The 16,722-nt window shown below is 38.5% G+C and overlaps 1 protein-coding gene across 3 annotated transcripts; it reads left to right on the top strand.

Moving 5' to 3' along the window:
- Window positions 1-570: 570 nt before the first annotated feature.
- Window positions 571-14,934, top strand: kcna2b (potassium voltage-gated channel, shaker-related subfamily, member 2b). 3 transcript variants are annotated; one of them, XM_065286403.2, is made up of 3 exons: window positions 571-761; window positions 1,402-1,804; window positions 4,035-14,934. In XM_065286403.2, the coding sequence occupies exon 3, from the start codon at window positions 4,160-4,162 to the stop codon at window positions 5,645-5,647; it is 1,488 nt and encodes a 495-aa protein (XP_065142475.1). In that variant the 5' UTR covers window positions 571-761; window positions 1,402-1,804; window positions 4,035-4,159; the 3' UTR covers window positions 5,648-14,934. The 3 variants fall into 3 exon arrangements, with proteins under 3 accessions (XP_065142475.1, XP_065142474.1, XP_065142473.1); XM_065286402.2 differs by having other exon boundaries at window positions 571-839; XM_065286401.2 differs by having other exon boundaries at window positions 571-1,804.
- Window positions 14,935-16,722: the final 1,788 nt, after the last annotated feature.

Here is a 16,722-nt window from a genome sequence, read left to right as displayed (position 1 = left end):
CCCAGAAAATATTCATTTGACCACTGGATTGAAACAACTCAGCATAAATTAAATTATAACCTAACAGTTGGATTCGTCCCTTTAAACCCAATGCTCAATTTATAGTGAACGAAGTAAATATTTATTGCATATAAATTAATTTTATATACCAATATGCCTATGTATGTGATTTTAATTCAAATGTACACTCTCAGAAATGTAGGTACAAAAGTTGTCACTGAGACAGTACCCTTTCAAAAAGGTAACCTTTGTACCGAAAGAGTGCATATTAGTACTTCAAAGGTACGTATTGGCAGTTCAAAGATACATATTTGTACCTAAATGGTACATTTAAAGGGTACTGCCCCAGTGACCGCTTGTACCATTATTTTTAACAGTGTATGTGATGTAAAATATTTTTTCTTTGTATCTAGTCTACCACATATACATATTATATATAATAATTTATTTACTTTAAGTTTTTTTTTAAAGGGTTTGTGTCTAAACCTGTGATGTGAGTTGTTGGGTACCAACAGCAGTATTAGCGCAGTGAAGGTGCGTCCCCTTTAATTTGCCCACGCTCTACAGTATACCAGTAAAGGAGTGGTGGTGAGCATGAGCACAGCACACTGTATTCCTTTGTATGCGCGGCAGTGCCCGACTGCAGCCTAAACCGCTCGCTCTTACGGCGTAATTATGAGTAAAAGACGAAAAGTTGGATTATGACACGAAACGGCTCGCTCGCGACGCGCCACTCCCTGAAATCAACGAAGAGAGCACAAGTAAGCGCATGAGGAATCCCTGTGCATATTTTCATGGATATTATCCGGATGCGCGCAGCTTCAAAACAACTTGGGAAGGTTGACTTTTTATTTTCAATGCATGCTTTAATGCATCAATGCCTTGAGTTACAAAAATAAATAGGCTACGTGAATGCCTTTAGCACAGCTATTGCATGGGCATGCTTTGATCAAGAGAGGAACCTACAGTACTATATTGCTGAAGCATGTCACTGCAGGCACCTTGCGATTGCTTGCTTAGGTTAAAACACTGAGCACAGCCGGTGTGATGTGTTTATCGTGGTTGCATGAGCTTGGATTCTGAATATGTGTCCAAAAATCACAAAACCTTATTTTGGGGCAATAACACGTTTAGACGGACGCCGTCTTTGCGGGAAAAAAAATCATGACTGGGAACGTATTTGAAACGTACGTGATGCTCTATGGTTTGTACCCATAAGATGACATGGGCACCTTTGCTCAACAACAAGATATTGCCACTCCTCAGAGCATCAATTTGGCCAACTAACTCGAGTGGCAACACGTATTCAGGCAATTTCTTGTGGTAAATGTTACTATGTTGTGTGATGTGAGCATGTCTGAGGCGACGCCCAGCGCAACCAGCTGCCCTGTTTCTTTGCAGATCTCTGAATTGAGTCGAGGCAACACTCCCGCTGTTGCAGAAAACGTCACATCTTATGAGGACACAGGGGGCGTCAGATTTTGCTGACCTTAGCATCTTTGGACCATTGCAATGGGAAGCTTATGAAAAGAACACCTTAAGGCTGGTTCGTTTATTTAAGACATGCAGCTGTAATCCGTTCGCGCTGAAGGCTGCGGTACGGGTGGATATATTCGAGTCCAGCGCAGCAGTTCTGGCGCAGCGGGCGGGTGGAAGACCAGGATCATTGCAGTACCTGTAATGAATGCACGCTGAAAGACAGCTGTCCCTGGACACGAGACGTTTATTGGTTCTGCTGGTGTCATGTAAACAAGTCGATCGACACAATCATTTTGCACATGATTTTCCCGGCGCTTGTATGCAGGTAAGCTTGTGTAATCAACAGTGTGGATTTGTGCAACTTGTGCCAACATGTAGCTGACTTGTATTTACAGTAGTTGTTTTTAATTAAAACGGCACACTGACGCTTTGTTCTTGTGATTTATTATACCAGCAACACCAGATAAGTGATATTGTGTTTGTCTGTGATATATATCAAAACCCTTGCCTATAGGGTGTTGTATACTGTATTCCATAAATATACAGAATGTGACCCTGTCTGTTATATTAATTTTACTATATTTTCACATAATATTCTTTACATTATGCAGGATGATTTTATTTAGTCAAAAACATATTTAGGGATATTTAACATATTTAAACTATATTTACCTGTTGAAGATGGGCAGAAAAAGATAGTCATTGTTGCATTGATTCAACTTTTCTAAGGCACAGAGCAGTCGTGCTGTCTTGGAGAAATGCATTTGGGTAGGTTTTGAAATTTCCAATTATGATATAAGTGCACTCAGGCTGTTATTAGATTTACAGTGCATAATTGAATCCTAAGAGGCATGATATAGTCTTGCCATGGCAAGTATTGATCTACTTGGCAGATAAAAGCAAATACAATGTGTAAAGTGGTCAGGCTGACTTCTCTGTTTGATTGATTGATGTTTTAGAAGCCTTGGTCATGTAGAGCTGAATTGTATATGTGTGTTCACAGATGTAGTGTAGTCTCTTAAAATATGTGACTCTGTCTGTGAAATCCAGGGTAAAGTCTCATAGGGGCGGTTTCCTGGAAAGGGTTTAGATGAATCCAGGACTAGGCCTTAGTTATATTCAACACCATCTCAAGTGAGGGTATAGTCACGAAATATTTGATTTTATTCGTGTTTTTTTCATGCCATTGAGCACGAATGTCTTTTTCATGTCACAAATTTCTATAAATAGTTTTTTTTGTGTCCGTAGCACGGCTTTTTTTTCCATCTCATTTTATATTTTCTTTTCCTCATTGTTTTTTCTTATTTTTAAATCAGGGTTTAGATTTGGGGTTTGTATGTAATTTTATGTATTGGTTTCTACATGTTTTTCTTCTGATTTTTAAGGATTTAGGATTTTAAGGGTTAGGATCTCTGAAATGTAACAGAAATGTAAGTAGTTTTTACAAACAACCTTACAAACACAATGCTGGTGTGCATCTTGAGACAAAACAATGGCACTGATATACACTATGTTGCCAAAAGTTTTGGGACATCTTCCTTTATACGTACATGAACCTGAATGACATTGAATGACACCTGCCTTTATACTGTATGCATATGAACCTGAATGACATCTCATTCTTAATCCATAGGGTTTAATATAGAGTTGGCCCACCCTTTGCGGCTATAACAGCTTCAAAGCTTCTTGGAAGACTTTCTACAAGGTTTAGGAGTGTGTTTATGGGAATCTTTGACCATTCTTCTAAAAGCCCATTTGTAAGGTCAGACACTGATGTTGTAGTCTCCGCTCTAATTCATCCCAAAGATGTTCTGTTGGGTTGCGGTCAGGACTCTGTGCAGGCCAGTCAAGTTCCTCCACACCAAACTCGCTATCCATGTCTTTATGGACCTTGCTTTGTGCACTGGTGCACAGTCATGGTGGAACAGGAAGGGGCCGTCTCCAAACTGTTCCCACAAAGTTGGGAGCATGAAAATGTCCAAAATGTCTTGGTATGATGAAGCATTAAGAGTTCCTTTCATTGGAAGTAATTGGACCACCTGAATTCAATGATTTGGAGGGGTGTCCCAAAACCTTTGGCAATATATTGTATGTTAAGATGTGTCAGTGCAAGACTTTTTAAATTAAGGCAGCTCAAACATGCATTTTAGTCTGGGACTAGATTGCCCTGCGCCATAATCTAATACTTAGATTAAGAGCGTCAAAGTTTGATTTCCCTCATAAATTTCAGTCTAGGTTTCTAGGTTTCTACAGTATCTAGGTTTTAATTTTACAGAATTTTCAATTTTATGTAGAAAACAGTGAATCACAAAAATTACTTTAGCTGGGTTTTCACAGGCAGAGTCGCCAATATCGACTGTCATTTCAACATTTTTGATGGTTCTGAGATGATAAATGCTTTATAGCAGTAAAACATTCTTGTCTTGCATATAATAATATGCTAAATAATGCACCTGGCATTTCCAAGTTGAACAGAATTATTTTATTGTGCATTCAAAGCAAATCGAATTACAGTAGTGTGCATGTTTTAAAAAACCCTTTCTGCTTTATTTCAGCTTTTCCTGGATTTGAACACAAATGAGAGGTGTCCACGAGTAAGAGGCCCACAGTTTCCTTGTTTTTTTCAGGCACCACACCGTAGCATCCTGACCACAAATAGCAGGTTGCATTCATTCACAGCATGACTGTTGCCACAGGCGACCCAGTTGATGAAGCCGCAGCACTTCCGGGTCAGCCACAGGACACGTATGACCCGGAACCGGACCATGACTGCTGCGAAAGGGTGGTCATTAACATCTCTGGCTTGCGCTTTGAGACGCAGCTCAAAACTCTGTCTCAGTTCCCAGAGACGCTGCTCGGAGACCCCAAAAAGAGAATGCGCTATTTTGACCCTCTGAGGAACGAGTACTTTTTTGACAGGAACCGCCCGAGTTTCGACGCAATTCTGTACTACTACCAATCGGGCGGCAGGCTTCGAAGGCCAGTCAATGTGACATTGGATATTTTTTCAGAGGAAATACGTTTTTACGAGCTTGGGGAAGAAGCTATTGAGATCTTTAGAGAGGATGAAGGATTTATCAAAGAGGAGGAAAAGCTTCTGCCGGAAAACGAGTTTCAAAGGCAGGTCTGGCTGCTGTTTGAGTATCCTGAAAGTTCGGGGGCTGCCAGGATTATCGCTATCATTTCAGTCATGGTCATTCTCATATCTATAGTCAGTTTTTGCCTGGAAACACTTCCGATTTTCCGCAATGAGGAAGTTGACACACAAAAAGATTCCACAAGCAACTCCAACTCAACAGTTATCTACACCTCCAGCTACTTTACTGACCCTTTTTTCATCCTGGAGACCCTTTGCATTATTTGGTTCTCCTTTGAGTTCTTGGTTCGGTTCTTTGCGTGTCCCAGTAAAGCAGGCTTTTTTGTCAATATAATGAACATTATTGATATTGTGGCTATAATACCTTACTTTATCACCTTGGGCACTGAGCTAGCAGAGAAGCCAGAGGATGGTCAACAAGGACAGCAAGCCATGTCACTTGCCATTTTGAGAGTCATCCGATTAGTGCGAGTATTTAGGATCTTCAAACTTTCCCGGCACTCGAAAGGCCTGCAGATCCTCGGCCAGACGCTCAAGGCAAGCATGAGGGAGCTCGGGCTGCTCATCTTCTTTCTTTTTATCGGAGTCATTCTCTTTTCTAGTGCCGTCTACTTTGCGGAAGCAGACGAGCCAGACTCGCAGTTTATAAGCATCCCTGATGCGTTCTGGTGGGCAGTTGTCTCCATGACGACAGTGGGGTACGGTGACATGGTACCGACTACCATCGGAGGCAAAATTGTAGGATCCCTGTGCGCTATTGCCGGTGTGCTGACTATCGCTTTGCCCGTACCTGTCATAGTCTCAAACTTCAACTACTTTTATCATAGGGAGACTGAAGGTGAAGAGCAGGCCCAGTACCTCAATGTGACCAGTGTCCCCAAGGTAGATTCCTCTGAGGACTTAAAAAAGAGCCGCAGCGGGTCAACTATGAGTAAGTCCGACTACATGGAAATTCAAGAGGCTGTTAACAACAGCCACGAGGACTTCCGAGAGGAAAACATCAAAACTGGCAACTGCACGCTTACCAACACAAACTACGTTAACATCACCAAAATGCTCACAGATGTATAACTGCTTCAAACTGCCTTTACCTAGAAGGTAGGAAGAAGAGCTTTGGGTAGGGGATTACACACCCCAGTTTTGAAGGCTTAGATGCCCAGTGCAAGAGTTTCGGGACAGGAGAACTGAAATAAGTCAGTTTAACCGGAAGGATAAACGAAGAAGACCAGTCCATCATTTCATCCCATTTCCTTCTCGCTCCTCCTCCAGTTGTGGAAAACTTGATTGGTGGGGAGCGTTGTTCTGCATCCTTGTGTTCAGTGTCTGCATGGAGTTTGTCTAGTCTGTGTGACTGTTCTAGTAGTCATTCTGCTTGCAACAGTAGCCAAATCGTAGCCTAACAAAAAGATACAAGCGTAGCATAGAGGGACCAATACCTAAAGCCAATGCCCTCATTCACTGCCAACCCGAGGACTCCTGCTGAGCATCCCAGAGTGTATCTGTACTTTTGGGAAAAACAACAATTTTGTCTCTCCAAATTGTAATCAATTGCATAAAAGACATGGAGGAGAAAACACACTTGGGAGAATTCACGATGAAGGATGTATGTCTCCGTGAATGCACAAACATGCTGCCAGCAACAACAGCATACCGAAACTTTTACATTCCATCTTGTTACGGAGACATACATGCACAACCAACACTGGGGGCCTGGAGGGGTTATTACAATGCCCCTTTTTCTGTATGTCCTTATTTCCCTCTTTCTCTGCCAGGGTGGATCTCAGTGTGTTTCATAGTAGAGAAAATAGACTTACAAGTGAAGTGAAGATTGTTTTGAAGTAGTCCTCCATACTTTCCATCACGTCTTTGTTTCACTATAAAGCATGACTAGTAGTCCTTCATTGCATACTTTTCCCCATCACTTCCTGTTCCCAGCTTTGTAAGACTTCATAGCATTCCATGTGTATGAGAAATGGTCTAATCCTACAAGCACTGACAGGGGTTGCAAGAGTGTAGATATTTTAACTGTGACATAGCAGCCAACAACAGTAAAACACTAGCTTACTAAGTCAGGGCACCAAAGATAAAATCCACTGCCGCTGTTTTAAGCATTTTATGTTGTTTTTACATCTTAGTGCCATTTCATGGTGCATCTTGCTCTAGGGTTGGGCCAATAGACAATGCCATCGTCCATCGCCATTTAGCAGACATCACAATGTTGAGTGGAATTATTATTCCACCCTCCGCAACCCACCCGCAAAAAGCATCTTAATCACACTATATTGACCAGTGCAATGCACGCTTATAATTTCCGCGCAGTTACTTCAAATATTAAAAAAAATTCTGATTATATAATGACATAATGAAGTTGTTCCCGATCACAATACAATTATATTCAAAACTGTTCAATGATGTCCGGGAACGGCTGTCGGACTTGCGCGTTTGACCATATTTGCCTTCCATCTGCTCCAAGATGATGCGCTTCAGGTCGACTATAAGAGCATCCTGCTCTGACTCCCTCAGGACACCTTTCAGGTGGGCTAACATGGGCACAAGTGAGGAAACAGTAACACAGTTTTCTCCAGAGAGAATATTTGTAAACTCAGCTACTGGCTTTAACCTGCTGTTACCCGCTTCCAGAACGGAGTGGGCGGTGACTTTTGTCCTGCTTGCACTTGTTTCAGGATTCTCTCATTTGCTGTTTGGAGCTCTGAATGATACACAGCAAAAATTAATTTTCAATTAAAAATCTATAAATTGGAAAACAGCTTGTTTTTTCATTATTTCTAAAAAAAAATGAATAAAACTATATTTTAATTTTTATGCACATAATGACTATGAAATATAAAACTCAAATGAATTCAAATTTTAATTATTTTTATTTCCCATTTATATTTTGTGCATAGAAACAATAATATTAAAAACTTAATTTCTATTGATATTGTTGTATCTTTTGGCACGCTCCAAAGCAGCTGACCAAAAAAGAGCGATGCGGACCACACGTCAGAGGATTAAAACATTAAATTGAATGTTTTCCCGATGTCATCGTCCATGGCAATGTTTTATTGTCGACATTGTCTGATGCCAAGTTGGTAGACATTGCCCAACCCTATCTTGCTCATAATATGATGCTGGAGAATCTGGATAAAAGTTGTATGAAAGTTATGCTTCCATGAATAGCATTTTTAAGAGATAGCAAATATTCTGCTACTTTTGTGATGCATGTCTGGTACACATTCCTCGTAGCATGCATGTAAGCGTAGTAAGAATAATGCATACGCATAAAACTAGTAATAAGTATTCATATCTTTATCGATATAAATATTTCTCTCTGTGTGATTAACAGTATGTGCAATACTATAAACGCCTTTTTTTTAAGGTTGGACAATTTTACAGATAGTTTTCAATGCTAATAGGCTAATACATTAGTTAATAAGCATTTTCAGGGTCTTTGGTTGGTTGATCTATGGAAAGAGAGTATGTTGTACCAATTATGAGTTGTTCAAAGCACCACATTTTGATATGGCCTTAAAAACCTTTAAAAACTCTTTTTATATCTTATTTAATTACAAGGGATTTGGATTTAGCATTTTCTTTTTTTTTACAGCAAAGTTGTGTAATGACACCATTACATCGTTTACTGTAGTCTTTATAACTGCAGTTTTGGTTAGAAGTTAAAGACCCCATGAAATTTTACATAGCCGAAATTCTACTCATTCTACTCATTTTAATTTTTGCCGATATGCAAATTCAAAATGTCTTTGCTGGGAAATGGACCAAAGAATTGTGGATATCATCTCCTGCACATAAGCATATACCAATTTTGACCTAAAATGCTCCCTATATACGGTCCCAGCAGTTTTTCGCTATTCCGCAATTGAGGAACACAAATTCAACTAATTATTTTTTGCAATCTTGCATAATTTGTCATTATATTGCAAAATAAATTAAATGATCTATGGAGCTGTTTATACCTGGCATTAAGATGAGTTTTGGTCAATCACATCACAAGTGGACAAGAGACACCTGGTATTTTAATTTTAAAGTCTTTTTTTCTCCACTTTCGACTGCTTCTATCTTGTTTTTCTGAGGGAGTGATCTGTTGTCTTTTAAACACGAGTGGGAGAAATAATGGGTTTAAAATGGCGCAAAGTAATATTAGGTCAGAGTCCGCTGCTTGTGTTAAGTGCTTTTTCTGATAATTCCAAGCAATTGATGAAAAAAGCTTGGCAACTTCTAAGCGCTTGCAAAATTATGAAAGGGGGCAGTGCAGTCGCTTCAGTTTTATTAATGAAAGCCCAACGATCATGCTGAACATCGTTCTCCAATGAGTCTGTGAGTTGCCCCCAAAGCAAATTCTATTAATAACCTCGATTTTAATGTTTAAATATTACATAATTTTTATATTAGTTTGGCTTATTATTTTAAACAATGATAAAACATATCAACAAGTAAAATAAAATAAAATAAAATCAACAAGTAAAACAAAAAGTAGAGTAGATTATATCAAAAAAGTACATGTTTTATCCATATTGTGGTAGACCTTGCTCACAAAAAGGTTGGAGACCCCTGCATTAGATCAATAGGTAGAGAGTAGGTGGTCTTTTATGCACATTCAAACACACGAGCGTCTAGACAACAAAAGCAATCTGGTCAAATGCGTTTTCGACTTACTCTGAATGTGGTCGAAAGTGGACGAGCTCAGAACGTTTACCCCTCGTTTAGACCTGTATTTAATGTCGTCCAATTGTGATGTGATCAACCAAAACGCATCTTAATACCAGTTGTAAACAGCCTCTTAGATTTTGTCATGATACAGAATTGACAACTTTGAACATTTTGTACTTCCGCACGTAAACAGTCCCTCTCTCTAGCACGCTGCACCCCACAGTTAACAGCCAATCACAATCTCATGACCACACAAATCATCACTGCAAAAGTCGCACACCCCCAAAAAAATCACGAAATCCTGGTAGGACTGTCTATAATGAAAGGCCCTTCTCCGACATGCTAACTCAACTACTATAAGATCAAAACGCATCCCCATCGATGCTAATCAAGGCATTTTGACTAAATAATATTTATATTTACATGTAATATTTCACCAGTGAAGGGCGTGAAATAGATTTTTTTCTCTTTTTGCGCTGCATACGCCAGTTAACTGCCATTGAGGTAAATGGAAATACTAACAGATTGCACCCTATATTTATCATACTGTAAACCTCCTTGATGTCACCAACCAACCAGCAATAGCAAGTGGCATACTGTACTGTGATTAGGCATAGTGTCTTATACTAAAAGATGTCAACACAGAAAAGAAAATTGCTTTTGTGAAATAATTTCATGGGGTCTGAAATGTTTTAAAATCCAAAGGGTGCAGTCAGTGCTTGATCCATTAGTAGAATAGCTAGACAGTAACCAACATAATGGCCGATATCACCACTGTATTCACTGGTGTAGTGCTATGTAGAGTTTTATAGACCCTTTTACTGTTTGAACACAATGATGATGTGGCAATGTATGCGCGCGCATTTTGGCAATGGAAGTATGGTAAGAATCACAGTGAAGCAACACAGACAGAGAAAGTTATTTGAAAAAGTTGACTTTATCAACTTTTTCAAAACAGCTACCACATCCGTGTACTATAGTGGAGTGGATAAAAGACGTTAGTGGATGGCCAGATATAAAGTGGCCAGATACATATATACGTATATTAGTATATTATATAAGTGCAACCAAACGCAACAACCAGTTGCTAACACATTAGAACCAATAGGGAACAACACCACTTCCATTGCCAAAATGCGCGGGCAGGCTATTTGATCACATGGGCTGTAAAACGGTCTATAATGTGTGTCATATACAGTAGGGGAGAGCAGGGTAAGTTGTCACACTGTTCATAACTCCAACACTAGAGGCTCTATCTAAAAAAAAACGGCCCTTTGTGTTATGACTTCTTCTGTAGTCAACTTCGTGTTCACATGTGGTCAAGATCGCTCTAATCTGACGTTAGCACAATTTTCAAATTTTTTAGCTTAAAAAGTAAAAAAATTGGCTATTTAAATTTTATGCGCTTCTAAATTACAAGTGTGAAACGATCCTTAACCCTAAGAGTTCCAGTTTTGGTTTGAATTTAAAAATTAAAATGACTAAATGACTAAAATCACAATTAAGTAGTTGTGTTCTTATTTTAGATAATCTAGTGTGACCACTTACCTGGCGATGGGGCAAAATGTCACAAGTGAACATTCTCAACTCTGTAATGAGATAAGATATGAAAATGTAATGAAAACAACATATGTGCCCAAGACTTCCTTCTTACATTTGGTATGAGATTTATACCATTGTGATGTATGGTGTTCAGTAAATGACAGTGTGAAAAGTGTGACAACTTACCCCGCTCTCCCCTACATACAGTACTATGCTAGCCACACGGTTTCTATGACGACTACTCCCATATCCAAGAATGTGGTGCTCTGTTCACTCCACTCTTTTCAAATACTGGGATTGCCTATCCAAATGACACTATTCTTACCCTTTCCATAGATTCATTGAGGGTTGAGGTTCAGATCCATGTCTGCTAATTTCACTTATCAACATTAATTTGTTTACGCGTGTTGTGTACGAGTGTCTTGCGAGTAGGAAACGTGTGCAACATTGCATCTCATTACTTTTGGGATTGGTGGTGCCACTTTTCCAAATTGTTTTTGTATGCAGGTACGATAAGAATTTCATACGTTGAGAATCGTGTGGATTGTGAAATTAAGTGGAAACATTAGCTGAAAGGTGCTAAAATGTTGAAAAGGAGTCCATATTGTGATTACGAGGTACATCTTTGATTTTATGTTGACCCATTAACGCTTATTTGTCTTTTTTGGCATTTATTCATTACATAACCATTATTTAAATAGAAAAGTTGCACACTCATCATGAGAAAAGCATAGATCATGCCTTCATCCCACGTCCATATGTTTTCATCAATACTGCTGCGTCCTGCCTTTTAAGACTCTATAGTGTACCCATATAATACAAAGCACACTGAGGATTCTTGCCAGCCACCTCAGGAACACAGACTTTGTCGATGTGCGCGTGTGATGTCGAATGCATGCAGAAGCCCTTTTGTTAACAGATGCCCTTGCATACTGTAGGATGGTATGCAAGTAATTGAACAAGCCAGGGCACAAAACCGTCTTATCCTTTTAGAAGAATGGGATTCTCAACACGATCTAAGATTATTAGCAAGAGTTATATGTCCAACTGATGCTCTCAAAATATATTAAATAGCATCTCCATAGCTGCCTCGTTCAGTCTGAAACTGTGGATATATTGTTTTTAATATGTTCACTATGACAGCCGTACATTTGTATTACTCTAGAGATTTAACGCCTATGTATACCAACTTTTAAAGAATTCCGCTGCTTTCATTGTTGTCTTAACACAACCTATAGCTTTATAAAACGCCTCCATGTTACGCAGTTTCTTAATTCACAGCTGCAGTGGTATCCTTTAAAACGTATCCAAATCTAGGTGTATTGTTGTATCCGAATACTTCATATACGTTAAGCACAACTGGGAAAAAAACTGTAATTGTCATAGAAGCTTTGCCTATTGATTACTGTGGTATATAAATGTATCAGCAATCAAAGCAAGCCTTTATCTATATATATATATATAATCAATACTCAACTGAATGTCATTGCAGACTTTACTGTTCACACTCAGGCATGTTTTTTGGAAAAAAGGATAGCCCTCATTTGCTATACACACATACAAACAATATAAATATACAGTGTATATATAGATATGAAAGGTTGAATGTATGATGAACAGACCAGATTTAAAAGCATGCGTGATTCAGATAAATGACTTCATTATGTGTTTAGGTAGTGACATAAGTGAGAGAGAGTGATCAGCTATTTAAAGAGCGACTAGTTTATGAAAATGTTAGGCCTTGTTCAGACTGCGCACAAATCTGAATTGATTGTTGGGTTTTTTTGGGCTAACTGAAGGCACTGTTGTTTTGAATGTATGAAATTACATTCAGGTTTTTTTTAGACTGTGAAGTCATTATCCAATATAGTGGGGTCCAATAAAGTATGTAACCAGACTGATATCAGTCTATTACTTCTGCAAATGACTAGAAATGTTTAGTAAAACAGTTAATAGTTGTAAAATTACTGAGCCCCTAAGGTGATATTGGAGTAAAAAAAAATCTAAAGTTTACTTTCATGTGCTCACGCGAAACCTTCATTTGCAGATTTTTTTTTACATTTCGTTTTGCATGCGCACGTGAAACTATTGAGGGCGCGTCGACGTGCAAACAACACGGCCAGACCGCTGGTAGGTAGTAACCACGCGTGTAACCACAGTAGCAGCGCAAACGTCAAAGAAGAAGCAGCTTAGCAAGTTAACTCACAAATGAAGAAGAAACAGCTACTTGTTGTGTATAATTTGAGAAGACCAGCAATGATGGAAGTAAATAAACAGCGACTTTTGTTGCAGTTTGAGTTAAATCACTCCTCAACTTGGCTCATCTTTGTTTTCACCGTCACAAACGGAAATACCTATGACGCAGGTTTTTTTTACCTGACGGGAGGGGTTCTGGTGGACCAATCACAGCGCTTGTGGTCCGCGTAGATCTGACGCGCTGTTAAATTTTTTGTGAGGTGCGCGTCAGGCTACACAGAGCTACGCACTGGCTACGGATAGCCTACGCCGTAGCTACGGTGTAGAACCTACGCACGACTATAAATCACCCTTAAAGCATGCGCACGTAAAACTAAAGCGTGCGCACGTAAAACTAGCGCGTGCACACGTAAAGCGAAAGTTTCAAGTTGCACGTGAAACTATCATGTTTAGTTTCGTGTGCGCACGCAAAAGTTTCACGTGCGCACGCGAAACTAAACACAATAGTTTCATGTGCGCACGCGATAGTTTCACGTGCGCATGCGAAACTAAACATTATTTCATTTTTGCTCCATGTCCCTTTAGGGGCTCTGTATAAAATAGACACTGACTATGTTATCTATTTTATACAAAGATCAGATTTCCCTGCTTTTATTGAAACACATTAAATGTAAATGTAAGCAAAAGGGGAAAGTACTAAACAATCATGAATTTGTACGTATTTTATGAGTTGGCTAATTTGTTTGAATTCGTATGAAGCGAATCGTACAAAAATGTAAAGTTATTATACAAATTAAAAAATAATGAAACCCCACCCATAACCCCAATGTCACTGTAATTAATACCAATTAGCCACTTCGTAAAATACGTACGAATTGCCTTGAGATTGTGTTGGTACAAAATGTTAAAGCTCTAATAAAATTTGTGCTGATAAAAAGGATTAAATAATACAAATATTAAACAGAAGCATTTTTGTAAGATTTTGGACCCCACTATACGTTGTCTGCCATAACAAATGACTTAAGAATCAGAACAATGCCAAAACATTTGTTATAACTGAGTAACATATTTTACAAAGTCATGCATATGTTCTGTCTAAAACCTCTTATTCGCTATTTACCACCAACAAAAAGCCACGTTGTTTACTATATATGTTCACTATGTGAGCTTTAGACATTACTGCATGCTTCTTATGGTGATACATACTGTACATTGTCAGAAATAAAGTTAAAGAATCTGTCACTGGGGCAGTACCCCTTAAAAAAGCACACATTTGCACATAAAGACTGCATATGAATAATTACAAAGATAGATATTGGTACATATCTGTAGCGTCCCAGTGACAGCTTTTTTGTACCTTTATTTAAGACGCGTCCCAAATGAGAAATACACAATTAAGGTTTGATTGTTCATATTTAATCATTTGCTGCCCATCTGAACGAGGCCTTATTAAACTTAGCTCATCTTATCTTTACATGCACAGATCATCACCTCTCTCCACTGTTTAAAGAGATCTGCTTGATGTCACCTGGTTGACAAATAATGAACTGGGAGCTTCAGTAAATGAGTGTTGGTCTGCATGTGTCTATATGTGTATGTGACATTATCCCCACATTGTCATCCGGAAGGCCTGAAAATTCATTCCTTGTACAAAGCCTTTGTTTATTAGGAAAAAGAAAAAACTGACAGCTATATACAATAAGAGGAACTGACCAACAGATGGAGGACTCAATGTGTTCTCTGGATGTGATATAAGAAATGTTATGCACTTTACAAGGATCACTGGACACTTAATGCTGAAACTAAAAGACAATCTTGGAAAGAGAACAAGAGATGCATCTTTTCCTTCCAAAAGATTATAACTGTAAAGAGATCTATGAATAATGGTGATAACAATGATTATGAGGATGAATATATTATAAACCATGATAAGCTTACAATGACTCCTGTTTGATTCATTCATTTCTTAAATATGTTTTATATATGAGCCAGGCACATTATAATACAGTATTGTGTTACATTATATCTGAAACAACTTGCAAAAGTGCTTCTTTATTTTTTAAGGTATACAAATTTTTTTATTTCATTTGAATATCATATATATTATCTCAAATCGTTTTCACATCTAAAGCAGGGAATTCACGTCATGTATTTTTAAAGAGTTCGAAGATCGCTGCCTAAGGCATTTTTAAAAAGCCAATGCTTTCTTTTCTGTATACACAAGACCATTATACGCCTTTTTGTTGCTATCGAACGGAAAGGGAGACATCCAAATGCATTGTGTTCAGCTCCTAAGTGAAGCGAAATGCACTTTGTGTTGCACCAAGAAAGCAAAGTCATCTATTTATAATCCACTCCTTATGGGGCGATTGATAACCTGTGGGAGAACAAACATTTCCAGCTCGGCAACAGGCAGAAATCTCACCTATCCTGTGGTGCGCTGCGCAACCCCGCCTGTTACCGTTCAGCTCGACTGGTCCAGACCTGCTCAACGCTATTACCACCCCACTGTCTCAATTGTTGGTAAACTTCAGATGCCTGTGGATGTTGTTATATTGTTTATAATGGGGGCTGTGTGTTGACAGAATGCCTGATATAAAGAGATAAAAAGCCACAAACAGAAGATTAAGACATCTGATAACTATTGATCCAGAACACATCACGAAGACTATAAAGAACGATGGGAAGAGGATCAAATATCTCTGAATGTCCCTGACGGTGCTAATGGTCATAATATGTACCATTTAGGTATGTATACATTTGGTAATGAGGTACTAATATAAAAATAGAGATAAACTTTATTGTCAGACAATAATATGCTCTATTTTGGTACCAATGTGTTCCCTTTGAGTTACTAAAATGAATTCTTTAGGTGCAAAGGTGTATTTTTTAAAAGGGTTCCATCCTAATGACAGCTACACTCTAAAAATGGCTGGGTTATTTTTAAACCATAATGGATAAATATTGGACAGAACACATTTTAAAAATATGTTTTAAAAATGACCCAGTGTTGGGTTGTTGTTATGCAACCATGCGTTATAATAACCCAGCAGTTGAGTTAAAGGAGACATATCATGCTAAATCCACTTTCTTAGCTCTTAAATGCATTTTGTTGTATATTTGTAGTGTTTAGAAGTACATAAAAGTTGAAATTAGTCTCTTCAGGTGCTTTGTTGATATCTTTATATTCTGTTTTGGTCATATTTTCCAACCTGTTCTGATTTTTCTATTATCTATTACGTTTTTTGAACAATTACGTCACAGTATTTGAAGCGGAACTGCTAAATAAGGACATCGACTCCCAGCCCAACACTACGAGCAATCCGCCATTTTGTAGTCCAAGCTCAAGGATGCAGAAGTTACGAGAGAGTAAATCAAAATGTTCGGTTGTTGAACCTGTGCCTGGTTGAGTTTTATTTTTCACGGAAATGTCATTTTTTAGTGCACGAAGCACTTCAAGGATAACTATTTCACCAACCTCCACCAGTATAAAGTAGGATTTGCCGATAGACTTCGTCTGATTGAGGGGTCAATTACTTCCATCTTTGGAGACGACGAGCAGAGCACTTCGGTAAGCTGTAAATAACTTTAAAAACAGTAAAGTACACGGTTGTCATGGTTTAGCAGTGCTGTTTCTCAATCCGAAGGCTGCAGCCTGTGGATGTCGCATGTGGTCATCAACCCGGGATTAAGTTATAGCATATTACAACAATTTACAATTAACTAAGAATAATAGTCAA

Source organism: Paramisgurnus dabryanus, chromosome 21, assembly GCF_030506205.2.
Source record: "Paramisgurnus dabryanus chromosome 21, PD_genome_1.1, whole genome shotgun sequence".
Classification (NCBI taxonomy): domain Eukaryota; kingdom Metazoa; phylum Chordata; class Actinopteri; order Cypriniformes; family Cobitidae; genus Paramisgurnus; species Paramisgurnus dabryanus.
Note: the sequence above shows the minus strand (reverse complement) of the source record. Positions and strands in the feature narration are given on the sequence as shown.